At 32.4% G+C, this 13,455-nt stretch overlaps 1 protein-coding gene and 1 pseudogene across 3 annotated transcripts in view; one reads left to right on the plus strand and one right to left on the minus strand.

Annotated features, from left to right (window-relative positions):
• ZC2HC1A (zinc finger C2HC-type containing 1A) overlaps window positions 1-7,941 on the plus strand; it is a 53,512-nt gene extending 45,571 nt beyond the window's left edge. Inside the window, exons 8-10 of one of the 3 annotated variants that reach the window (XM_008956669.4) lie at window positions 155-271; window positions 3,388-3,495; window positions 5,495-7,941. In XM_008956669.4, the coding sequence (XP_008954917.1) occupies window positions 155-271; window positions 3,388-3,495; window positions 5,495-5,660 (391 nt within the window). In that variant the 3' untranslated portion in view covers window positions 5,661-7,941. Of the gene's footprint in view, window positions 1-154; window positions 272-3,387; window positions 3,496-5,089; window positions 5,465-5,494 lie in introns of those variants that run through there. The other 2 variants (XM_055116676.2, XM_003831286.4) reach the window with 2 other exon arrangements.
• A 3,224-nt stretch (window positions 7,942-11,165) lies between these two features.
• On the minus strand, window positions 11,166-12,318 carry LOC103783786 (renal cancer differentiation gene 1 protein-like; annotated as a pseudogene).
• Window positions 12,319-13,455: the final 1,137 nt, after the last annotated feature.

Consider the following 13,455-nt stretch of genomic DNA (forward strand, 5'->3'; position numbering starts at 1 on the left):
TCTTTTGGACATTAGTTCTTACCTTGACAGTCAGATAAAATTAAGGACTTGGGGAGTAGATATCTGATGAACCAGAATAATGTCTTAAAAAAAAACTTTATATAAAGAAGCAGTAGCAATCTCCTTATGGGTACACCTTTATATATTTTAATAGTAATATGGACAAGTTAGGCCCTCCACTTCGAACGGGAAGACTTGTGCAAAGGTTGTATGACAGTGATACAAAATCAGACAGTGCCATCAAAAGACATGAGTTATTACCTATTTACAAGTAAGTATTTGTAACTCAGTTTGGTTAATATTTTTCAGATATTTCCTTAAAAGCTTTATATAATGGAATAACATAACTTTTACTGTCCTATACTTAAAAAAATCTGTTGAATAATTTCTAAGCCAAAATGTGTCAAATAATCTAGGATTTAAAACATTTTGATTTTTAGTAAGCATTTCTGTTGTACTAAATAAAACTTTTTAGGTTATACATTTTATTCCATTAAATATTAATTTTTTGAGGTTTCAAATTGCAGTCACATTTAATAATTATTTTTATGAATTTTTTTAGTAGTAATTAGGGTTTTTTGTAATAGTAGTTTTAAAAAGCAGAGTTTGAGAAAAATAATGTCTTGTACAGTATATAATATTGTTAGATTATCTCTTAGATAAGCAGATGGTGAACTATTATAAAAAGCCCAGAAAAAGAAAAGATTTTAGGAAACTTTCAATCCAAGGGTCCTTAGTCTTTTTGTTCGATGGTTGTAAATTCTGCCTACAACCGGGAAAGAGTATGACACTGCCAAAGAGTCAAGCTCGAGAAAGAGTATGACACAGCCAGTTCTGACCTGGCTGGCTGAAAAGAGTGTGTGGCAATGGCAGTTACTTTGAAACTCTACAGCATGAGTCTTCAAGGTTTACTAATTTGGGTCTCAATTCTAGCCCACATTTTAAATATGAAATTAGGGCCTAAAAATTAATTTACCTATTAATGGTGGAAAATATTAAGCAGAGTAACTTAGTTAACTTTTAAACCAACACCTACTACAACAGTCTGCTCAGTATGTATGTATGAAAAGTAATAATAAATTTAACTAGATAAACAAAGGTAGGAGAAGTCTTTAAGATACTAGCAGCAGCCATTTGCTATTTTTAAGTAGTGATAAATCCTAGCAGGAAGAGTTTGTGCTGTGAGCTGTTTTTCATTTTGCTGATTCTACTGTCAGAACTCTCTGATGCAGATCTCACAGTAACAGTGACTAGCAGTAAGATGGATTAAGTACAATTCCAAAATTAAACCTTCTTTAATTATTCATATGAGCTGTTAACAGGTAGATTCTAGATACAGAGTAAGAGTAATGCTTTGCAGATTCTGAACAGAAAGAAAAATTTGTGGACTGTGTAAGACTGGGGCAAGATGTTTTAAGTGATCAAGGCCATTCTAGATGTTACTAAAAATAAATGACAGGTATTTAATATTGGTAGCTATTAATGATGATAATCTCTTATATTTTCCTCTAAATATAAACATTTTGAACAACCTCAAGTTACCGATATGGTGACATTATGTGTATATATTCATGGGTGTGTTTGTATTGTTTGTATATCTCATGCACTTAAGACAATTCTACAGCCAAAAAAAAAAAAAAAAAGTGGTCTTCCTATTTAAAGTCCATTCTTTGACAATGATTTCCTAGAGATTGAATTTCTAGAAAAAGACTCTAGTAGTTCTACAACATCCCCAAAGAGGCTATACACAAGAGTAGAGTAAACCTCATGAATGGACTTGGAGTGAGCATTTGAAGAGGTGCAGGGCATTCCACTCATGCACCAAAGTGATTCTTTGCTTGTTGAAGTTTAGAAGTAATTTAAAGAAGTAACTATGCAAAGCAACCACTTTGAATGACAGCATTGTATATTGAATATGAGTTCTGTAATACAGCCCACTTAAGTTCAAGTACTACTCTGGCCACGTAGTAGCCTCACAATTTATATAATCTCTTTGAACATGCTTCCACTTTAAAATGGGAATAATATCTTCTGAGATTTGGGGGACATTAAATAAGGCATGTGTAGTATCTGGCTTCATAATTGTCATGTAGTGGCTGTTTGAAAAATAGTGGATGTTGTTATTACCTGCATGTACTTTGGAAGCAGCTATTTACAATTTTAGGGTACTCTCTCCTACTTTGCCATATAAGTAGAGTAAGAAAAATTTCAACTAAAGTTTAAGAACCTCTAATCTGGAGGTATTTTTTAAAGTATTCTGCTGTTCATATAACACTGTTCACCTGTGAAATTTAAAGATTTGATTAAAGCTCTATAGAGAGGGAGAGAACTATGCTTCAATGAACATCTAAATCCTAGCTTTGGAACACACTAGCAGGGTCACCTTGGGTAAGTTACTTAGGGGCTCTTTACCTCATTTGTCTTATCTGTAAATGGAGTTATGAACGCTACCTATTTCATAGGATTATTAGGATAAATAAATTTCTATGGGCAAAATAATTAGAATTGTACTTGACATGGAGTAAGCACTATTATATAAATGTTAACTTATAGTGGCAACAACAGTAGTAATAGTATTAGCATCAGCTATCTAAATGTTTATATGAATTGTACTTTTTTTCTCATAACCTTTCTATAAGTGATCATTTTATAAATGATGAGACTCAGACTTGCTGTCACAAAGCTGTCAGTAGCATTGGCATTTGAATCTAAATTAATTTGAATTCCCAAGCCTCTGCTTTTAGTGTTATATCATCATCATTTAGTTTTCTAACCCTTCTTTGATTCTTAAAGTTTCAAAATGGAGACTCATGGATGATCCAACCAGAAGTCCCTCTGATTTCGGATAGCCCAGGCTGTGCAGTTGGTAAAATTAAATCTTTAAAGGGAATATTATATTAACTCATTTATTTTAGTTGCTGCTTTTTAGAACTTTCATAAGTTGAATATTATTCTTTAATGTGACTAGCAAAAAAATTCTTTTTTTAACTACATCGTATATGCTTAGAATAATGAAACTTGTTTGTTTATTTAACCATTATCCATAAGCATTTATCAGAATATATGTTTTGAGGGAAATATAAATTTAAACTGTTTTTAAAAATGTATCTTTCAGAATGATTACCTTATAAATTTCATGTAAAGCATATATACATATTTTAGTTGATTTTATTTACTATCAGAATAGTATTAGTAAATGCAAAATTCTTTGGTTTATCTTTAATATTAACTACTATTTGCTTTCAGATTTAAAATAATTATTGGGACTTTAATCTTTTGAACTTCTCTGAAGCTTCTAAGTATTCTTTCTAGTCATGTGAATAGGTAATTTGAGAAATACATGCTCACCATTCAATACTTTTCCATTATTTTTTCTCTTTTTTATAGAGCTAATGTCAAACCCCGAAATTCCACACCACCTAGTTTGGCAAGAAATCCTGTCCCAGGTGTGCTTACAAACAAAAGAAAAACATATACTGAGAGCTACATAGCCAGGTATGTTTAGCTCTGCTATCCCAATAACTAAAATAAAATTGAGTATATGATAGTTTTCCAAGGACCATACACAAAAGTAAGTAACAAGCTATTTATAGAAAACCTGATTTTTTTCTTTTAATCTGGCTTTTAAGTTGTACACCTCTAATGGATTTGGGCAAAGTAAACTGAAAACCTTCTGTAAAGGATTAACCCTTCTACATGCCACTAAGAACGTATGTGATTTATGGGAGGAGGTCAAAATATCCACATTAATAAGAGTTTGGAAGAAGTTGTTCCAAACTTCATGGATGACTTTGAGGGACTTAAGACTTCAGTGGAGGAGGTAACTGCAGATGTACTGGCAAAATAGCAAAAGAACTAGAACCAGAAGGGAAGCCTGCAGATGTCATTGAACTGCTGCAGTCTCACGATAAAACTGGAATGGATGAGGAGTTGTGGTGGCTCACGCCTGTAATCCCAGCACTTTGAGAGGCTGAGGCAGGTGGATCACCTGAGGTCAGGAGTTTGAGACTAGCCTGGCCAACATGGTGAAACCCTGTCTCTACTAAAAGTAGAAAAATTAGCCGGTTGTGGTGTTGCACACCTGTAATCCCAGCTACTCAGGAGGCCGAGGCAGGAGAATTGCTTGAACCTGGGAGGCAGAGGTTGGAGTGAGCTGAGATGGGGCCACTGCACTGCAGCCTCAGTGACAGAGCGAGACTCCATCTCAAAAAAAAAAAAAAAAGGTTGTTATAGTGTATAGTTCATCTAGCACCTATTTTACCTTTATTACTGTTTTGTTTTTGTTTTTGTTTTTTTTGTTTGTTTTTTGAGACGGAGTCTCGCTCTGTCGCTCAGGCTGGAGTGCAGTGGCGCAATCTCGGCTCACTGCAAGCTGCGCCTCCCAGGTTCACGCCATTCTCCTGCCTCAGCCTCCCGAGTAGCTGGGACTACAGGCGCCCGCCACCACGCCTGGCTAATTTTTTTGTATTTTTATTAGAGACGGGGTTTCACCATGTTAGCCACGATGGGCTTGATCTCCTGACCTCATGATCCACCCGCCTTGGCCTCCCAAAGTGCTGGGATTACAGGTGTGAGCCACCGCACCCAGCCTAGTATGTTTTGTTAATAGATAATAGAGACCTCCCTGTGAGTGCATGCATAAGAGTTTGTTATTTATTGCATCACAATAATTTAATATCATTAAATAATAAAACTAAAATAAATACTAGAAGTATCACCTCACAATCCTTGTGACCAAGGAGAGAGACTTGAAACCTAAGGATCTCTATCTTTCCTCATGGTTGGGTTCTCTTTAGAGATGGGTTTGCAGAAAGGACATCATAAATGTTCATTCTGCTCCCAGTGTAGTAAATTCCTAGCACAAAGAACAGATGGAAAGCGATGTGGTTTGGATTTGTGTCCTGCCCAAATCTCATGTCAAATTGTAACCCTCAGCGTTAGAGGAGGGGCCTGGTGATAGGCGATTGGATCATGGGGGTGGACTTCCCCATTGCTGTTCTTGTGATAGTGAGTTCTCAATGTATCTGATTGTTTAAAACTGTATAGTACCTGCCCCTTCTCTTTTTTCCTCCTGCTCCCACCATGTAAGACATGCTTGCTTCCCCTTTGCCTTCTGCTATGAATAAGTTTCCTGAGGCCTCCCCAACCAAGCTTTCTGTACAGCCTGCAGAACTGTGAGTCAGTTAAACCTCTTTTCTTTATAAATTACCCAGTCTCAGGTAGTTCTTTATAGCAATGTGAGAACAGACTAACACAGAAAGCATGGCTGCATTTGGTCATGGTAAATTCTCGTAACACAGATAAATATAATGTTAAAAAAAATGTTAGAATTTTAGTATTTACTAACAAGGATTTTTTAAAATTTGAACTAGAGGAATATTAAAAACGAGATTAAGCTGGCTAATTGTTATATTTATGTCCTGTTTCTCCAGGGTTATGGGTTGAAAACTACTGATACGAACTTTATCTTTTCATTGTTTCTTTACTTTTTTAGGCCAGATGGGGACTGTGCATCTTCCCTTAATGGTGGAAATATTAAAGGCATTGAAGGACATTCTCCTGGAAACTTACCAAAATTCTGCCATGAGTGTGGGACTAAATACCCTGTAGAATGGGCCAAATTTTGCTGTGAATGTGGCATTCGAAGAATGATTCTATGAATAGAATCTCAAAAAAAAAAAAAAGCCAAGTTCAGAGTTTATGATTATTGCTGCTTGGACAGCTAGAGCACATCCTCTAGTTAGTTTGTGCTAAAAATACTCGAAATACCATTTCCAGTTAATTTTGAAGTGTAATCTTTTGGCTATATAATGTGTGTATGTTTATATGTGTACATATACTGTATATAATAAATATCTGATACCCCAGACTGTGTCATTCAAGGAAATATTCACTTATCTGTCAGAAAATAATTTCAAATGGAACAATTAATTTAAGTGTTACTTTTCTGTTGTTGTTAAAGCACGTTAAGTACATTTCCACAAACTCTCATACTCTAGTGCTTAGCCCTTCAAGCTTTAGGATAAGTATAACTTTGAGCAAAAAATTTGGATAAACATTTGTATTATTGGTGCCTATCTTCAAATAGTATCATAGTAGGATAGATGCTGGGAATTTTGTAATGAAAGAGAGCGGTTTTAGTTACCATTAGGTATGTTAAGGTCACTCCTGTAGAGCATGTCAACAAATTATTTCATAAATCCGAAAAACTAAGAGAAAAAAAAAACCCTCTATTAGTTACGTAATTTAAACATCTTACTTGTTTTGTAAAAATGTAATTATGCAATTTCCTTTTCAAATACACAAGACTAAAAATACAAATCTATCTTGTTCTATTTATAACTGATTTTTGTTACTTCTGTATGTATTCATTGAACATATTTTTTTACTTCCAATTGTTTTTCCAGATTTCACTTTTCCTCCTTTTCCATAACCCGTGAAGATAGTTTTAATTTGCTAGTTCATTTTTTGCTGTATTTGAAAATGTAATTATTTAATATAGAAGGCACAGAATTCCCTGCAAAATCTTACATGTTTAAAAACATATAATTTTTTGTATCTGAATTTAGAATAAATCATTTTAATGCATCTTAAATCACGTCACCTAATCATAATAGTTGTGGTAACTAATCATTAGTGCAGAGCATGCAGATAAAAAATATTTGAATTTTTTTTTCTTGGAAGTACATGTAGTTATGAGTAGGTTAAGAGAATATCTAATTTTCCTACTCTTTTTTTCATCTTTAGCATTTAATGTTGAAACACCATTCACGTCACAATAAGGACCCACTGAAAATGTATTGTTTTAATGCATAATTGACTTACCTAATTAAACATACACACAAATTTAATTATTTTTTTCTCTTTAACCTGATCACGACACAGCTCTTAATCATTGTCACTTTCAGTATAGCATAGTAGTTAGTAGTAGATTGCCTTGATGGCAGTAATTCTGTAGTAATTTCTATTCAATCAAACCTAAGAGAGCTTTGATCTTACTGTAAAGGTACAAACAAATCTCTTATATAATTCCTAGCTTTTTTTTTTGTTTATGATTCTAATCAACTATAAGACACAATGTAAAGAATTGTGGCTTATAATTTATCTGAAATTTATTAGCTTAGTTTAGTTTGGGCAGGAGTTACAAACTTAATAGGAATTGTCATTTTACTTACAGTTTATTTCCTGATTAGTTGTTAATTTTTTTCCCCTCAGTTATCTTTATTCAGTTTTATTGGTCAAAACAAAGAAACAAATAGTCCATCAACTAAAATAAGCTGTAATGAATTTAGAAGATAAATGCATATATTAGATTTCCATTTAAATCACTTCTGTTATAAATCATATAAAGAACTTTAAACTTGTTTTATCTAATACTGAGCACTGTTTTTTTGTCAAGTATTTTTTTAAGACCACATAATTCTTTTTGTCTGCTCAAGGAAAGGATAGATAAATAATTGGCACACATTTGTTTCTCACTGAATTTTACAGTAGTAAAAAAATGTTATAATGTACCACATGGAGATGAGTTGGTAAGAAATCATCTAGTTCCAGAGCCCAGAGATTATAAACAGTAGGTGAAATAGATTTATGACTTACGAAATATGTTGTGACAATATATTTAAATGCATTTTTATATTACTTGCATATTCTCACATTGATTTGTGCAATAGTTCAGTTTAAAAAAAAATCTTCCTATGCATCATGTATTTTATTTTTATTTATTTTCACAAGTATTTGACAGTATGGTAGAATAAAAGATGATTGTAAGATTAAATTAAAAATGTAAAAATTGCTTATGTATTATTCTGAATTGTGTTAGGTTGAAAAAGTAAGATGATTGTGGTGACTGTTATTTCTTGTCCACTATTTGTTTTTTGTTTTTTCACCAATAATGTCTTCATATTTGAACCTATTCAATAAAGACATGAAGCATAAAAATGCTAGTTCATATTCACTGATGTCTTTTAGCCATACATAGAAAGATAGGAACCTAATGAAATATAAATAAAATATTTGAAGTCAAAAATAACAGATTTTTACAAATAAAAAGTAGCTTTTCATTGGCTGTATTCTTACGCCATCAGCTTTTTAAAATGTATTACCATTTTATTGAAGTGTTTTCTGACATCAAAGTATTAGAAATGGTTTTGTTACAAGTTTTTTAAGGCATTATCTTCATAGACAATGTATTTAGCAGTCACAAACATTTGTGATGTCAAGGTTAATAGGAAACATGGACGTTTCTAGTTAAGAGCTATACAGTTTAATGGCAAAGTTATTTGTGATGAATAATATTTTAGACCACATTTAAAATTAAAAAGGAATTTAGTGAAATTTCAGATTAGACATGTTTGATTTTTTTCCTTAGGTTAGAGGTGAACATTTAACCATGAGTAGAAGCTCTGGAGATGAAAAAATATTAGAAAACACAGATAACAAAGAATCATCAGAACACTTGGGTATTTATTTTCATTGAATGTGTATGTATTTTACATGGTAAGTATTTTTTAGTATTGAGATACGTTGATTTTTTTCAAATGACTATATTATTAAATAGAGCTGTGGAGAAATTAAAGCCACAATTTTTATTTTCATTTAGAAAAATTTCAGTTAAGTGTTACTCAATGCTCATTTTAAACACAGTTTTGCTTAGCTCGTATGTGAATTGCTTTTTAGCCACTAGAGGGTGCATTTGGATAATCATTTCATAATATTACTGGCCTATTCTTTTTAAAGGCCTCTCAGCAATATACATATGATTTTTTGACAACACGAAATTACAGAGATTTATAAGGGTAGTTTTCTTTGTTTTGTTGTGATTTTAATAATGTGTTTATATTTTAGAAATTTTGCCCGGCTCAACTGGGGCACCAGGATTGCAGTAATTGATAGAGATATTTAATAATTACACTTCATGATATTTTGTTAGCAAAATTATGCATCTCAAGCATATCACTTATGGACAATACATGGATTAGTAAATACTCCTTGAAATATTACTTTAATATTTCATCTTAGTTCTACCACAGTTTAGTAGGTTATAGTTTCATTTAAGATAAGGATCTTTTTTTCCCCAATCGTCTATTCTAATTTAACATTATCTAACACAAAAGAGTGTCATCTATTTAAATAGGAGCTAATAAGTGGTTAGATCAACTACTGTAAGGTGCACAAAGCTAAAGCTTTGTACTTACCATTGAAAAACGCTTTATGTGCTCTTTCTGGATATGCAATGATGGGGATCGAGATAATAAGATGTAATTAAGTGTCTGCCCTCAAGTTGATACAATTTATTTGGAGAAACTGATACCTAAACAGACAATTACAACATGGGACAAAAATAAGTGATTTATTTTAATGGAACTTTTGTTTATCATGAAGATACCAAAAAGTGCGGCAGAAATATTAAAGAGGGAGCTTCTTATAACCATAAATTATACAGCTGAGCATTTCCCATTTTTTCTTTTCTTCCTTGTGCCAATGCTTGGGAGGAAACCAGAGTATGAACAAGAACTGTTTTACCTTCTAGTGGAGAAAGGACAATTTGCAGTGGAAAGAATGTGTGTGTGGTCCATTTGATCTGTAAAATGTGAACTGCTTCTGTAGTCCTGAGGACTGAGGAAAAGAGATGTTGAGTAAAAGTTACTGATAATTCCAGCTATTCAATCTTATCTCACTTTTTCCTCTCTTTTATCTCTGCCCAAATACCTCTACTTATGCACCTACTTTGAATTTGCAACAGTGAGGCTGGGGATAGGAGACAGCCAGTAGTGCTGAGTAGTGTCAAGTACAGTTAACAGTCAAATGCGGATTTTCACTCATCAAATCAGCAATCTTAAATTATAAAACTCAAAACCTGTCATGGGGCGTTAAGATGAATGCCCTTATGTACTGATGGTGGAAATATAAATAGATCATACTTTTTGAAAAGGTCGATTAAATTTACGTTAAAAGCCTTTAAAACATTTGTGCTTCATAACTTCGTAATTTTATTTCTAAGACACACTTAGGGAAATAATCTGAAGTATAGGAAAATATTTATGCAAAACATGATTAATAGTACTATATAGTGATAAAATTGAAGAAATTGGCCATTAAAGCAATTTTAAATAATTTTAATGGAATAACAATGTTGTTTTATTGCTAAGATAATAATTTTCAAATAACGTTTGTATATAAAATATTCCAATTACATAAAAAAGTGCAAAGACAAAAGGCTAGAAATATATTTCTCAATATTATGCTTATTTCTACCAAAGGATATTTGGTAAGTTATCTTTTATATTTTGTATATTGTCAATTTTTAAAATAAATGCACATTACCATTATGATTTTTAAAAAGCAAATAGGTTTCTGTTTTTCAAAGTTACTCATGTTCATCTGCAATATTTAATCTGAAACTGCCACCTTTTACGTTGTTTTCTAATGTCCACAAGTGTCCTGTGATCTACTTAAGGTAGTTTATTTTTATAATAACTGTATTGCTGAAAGTGGCCTGTCAACTAGAGGTATAATTTTAACGAAATTATTTTTCCTAAATTTCATTCAAGAGGACATTCTATTTTTTAATTTTAAAATTTTTATTTTTTGCTTTCAATAAGAATTTATTTTGCACATTTTAAAAATCGCAATTTTCAGGATGTGTAAGAAAACTATTTTTCTTATACTGAAATAAGCATGTCTTTGGTATAGAAACCACACCCTATGTGTGATCTTTAACTAAGAAAACTAATCAAGAACTATGATCTAATATGATAAACAAAACTCTTCTTTGCCCATCCATCTGTCCCCTTTCATAGCCCCATTGTGGGGCTTTAGAATATAGTTCTGTACATATCTCCATATCTACAAAGAGTTAAGATGCCATATCAAAGATGTTCAGAAGTTATATATGGTAGAGAATTAATTGGCTTATCCTTGACACATAATACAAAACACCAAAAGTAATATATATACAGGACAAGCAAAATTGAACATTGTCACTAAGGTCAAATAATAGAAAAACAATCACATCATTTAAGTTTGATGCATTGGAAACAAAGTAACTTCTTTATTATGTAAACAACTTGCAAAGCTCAAAAGGTAACAGCACAGAGCCATAAATTTGATAAGGCACTTTAAAGATAGCAATCAAACATATAAAAATGTCAACCACAAAAAAACTGTAAAAATAATAACCATAAAAAATAGGGGGGAATACATGCATTCTTTCTAGATAGTCGTTCATTTTCCAAAGGAAAGCCTTCTATAAAAATATAGAAGTACAAATATATATATATATATATATATATATTTAGAAGCCATCATCAAAGTTCAAATCTCTGTAAAGAGAATGTTTTTCCTCAAGTTAGTAAAGTTTGGATTCATACATTTTCTAGAGAAGCAATTACAATCTTCATGCTATATATAGGAAGAAAAATAGCTTTTAATTATGTTTGTCGACTCTTTTATTCAATAAACATTTAGTGACTATTGTGTGACACTGTTTTAGGTGCTAGGGATATAGAAATAAATCAGAAACAATCATTAGCTCTAGAGAACTAAACCTAATGGAACTGGATCTATCAGTGGCAACCTTAAAATTACATCCATTTGTACTTAAGCTGAAGCTCAACTTCAAACTCTGACATGCTTGGCATCTTGTTGAAAACAAATAACGATCTACCTAGTTTGCCACTGGTAGCACTTTGGCACTATTAATATTAACTATATACTGATGAAATTAACTTTCATAAAGGATTATACAAAAGTTTAGAGGGCAGAAAATATTAATGGATAAACAAGTACTGGTCAGCAATAAAAATAGCGTCAGCCTTCTGCTTTCACAAAGGCCAAGAAAACCAAGAAAAATTTCATTCTGAGTATATACAGAACTGCTGGGAAGAGATCATTCTATACATATAGTACATATGCAAATATCATATATGAGGAGGTATGAGTTATTACACAATCATTAATAACTAAGCATGCCAAATCAGTCATCAGGTTTCAAAGAATCATAGCCTTGTTTCAAGAGGTCCTGCCAGGTTTTAAGGAAACATGCATTTTCTGTACATTGGAAGACAAGCTATTCCACTTGAGCTGATACTGCAGATGTGACCTCAAGAAATTTGGTTAATGAAAATGCTGCATCTCTGATCTGCATCTCCACTTTCTCCAGCAGGTCTACCATTTGGCCCTTGTTCCTGCTCAGAACTGGCCAGCCCAAACTCACTGGTTGCGTGGGGAAGATGCTAAAAGGTGTTTGAAGATGAGGAAGAAAAGGGAGGTTCTGGTTGCTGGTGAAGAAACCCACAACTCCTCAAGGTCAGCCATGGGGAAGAGCTAGGAGCTCAGAATCCGACCAGCAAGAGGACATTTTAAAACAGGTTCTTTTTTCTTTCTCTTTTTATCACCTATGATTTTAAGAGTCCAGGTAATACAAGCAAAGTTTTACTCCATAGAGCATAGAATAAAAACAGTTGATCTAAATATTTAAGAGGTATTTTGCCATGCTATTGTTGGGCTTGGGTGAATATATATTTACATTTCTGTATATCTACATATGTATGAAATATTTAGATCTGTTTTCATATATTTGCCTATTTAAAGCTTAATTTTTAAAAAAATTTTTATTTTTCTTCTAATTATTGTTAAGGGGAACATTTTAAGAACTAGAAAGTTTTAAATATATATATTTTTACTTATCTTCTCGAACTTATATTTCTTATAGGGAAAACTCATATAAACTCTTCAAGAAACATCAGGAACTTAAAATTTTATTTTAAACATTAATTCCTTAACTGTGATTCACTTTGGAAACATGCTATTCAATTAACTATTAATTTGAAAATTCAAAAATAGGTTTTTCCATATGTCTTACTATCAATGAAATCAAAACGCTATTTGAATAAGCAACTCGTATGCTAGAGTAGCTTTATACCCTCTCTGAGGCAGTCTATTCTCATGCCGTTCCCTTTTAGTAAACACTGTCATGTTTCTCCCTCTTATATCAGTAGAAAGATTTTTTCTCACTGATGTCATTACCCGAAAGCTATTTTCAAGGAGGAAGAGGTCTTATCGTTTATTGGCTCAGATACCATATTTTAAGTAGAAAACATTGGACAATATAAAACACTGCCCAACTCATGTCTTCTAGTGAAAAATTATTTTGATTTGTGATGTATTTCAAATCTAAATTTTGTTATTATCTGTAATGGGCATTTGTCATCATTGTGGCTAGCACCTTTTGAAAATCCTATGTTTGGCAAATTTTCCATGGTGAAACTCTCACTGCATCAAAATTGTAGCTAGAATTTATAGTTTTCTATACTTTCTTACAGCGAGGGAGTATTCATGTGACTTGGGAACTACTGAACAGACTTGGATTCTGAAACAAATAATGTGAAATGGACAGTGCAGCCTCCATTTCCTAGTGAGGATGGTGGAGTTTAGTGGAGAGACACAGAGCTT

The sequence above is a fragment of the Pan paniscus genome, chromosome 7 (assembly GCF_029289425.2).
Source record: "Pan paniscus chromosome 7, NHGRI_mPanPan1-v2.0_pri, whole genome shotgun sequence".
NCBI lineage: Eukaryota > Metazoa > Chordata > Mammalia > Primates > Hominidae > Pan > Pan paniscus.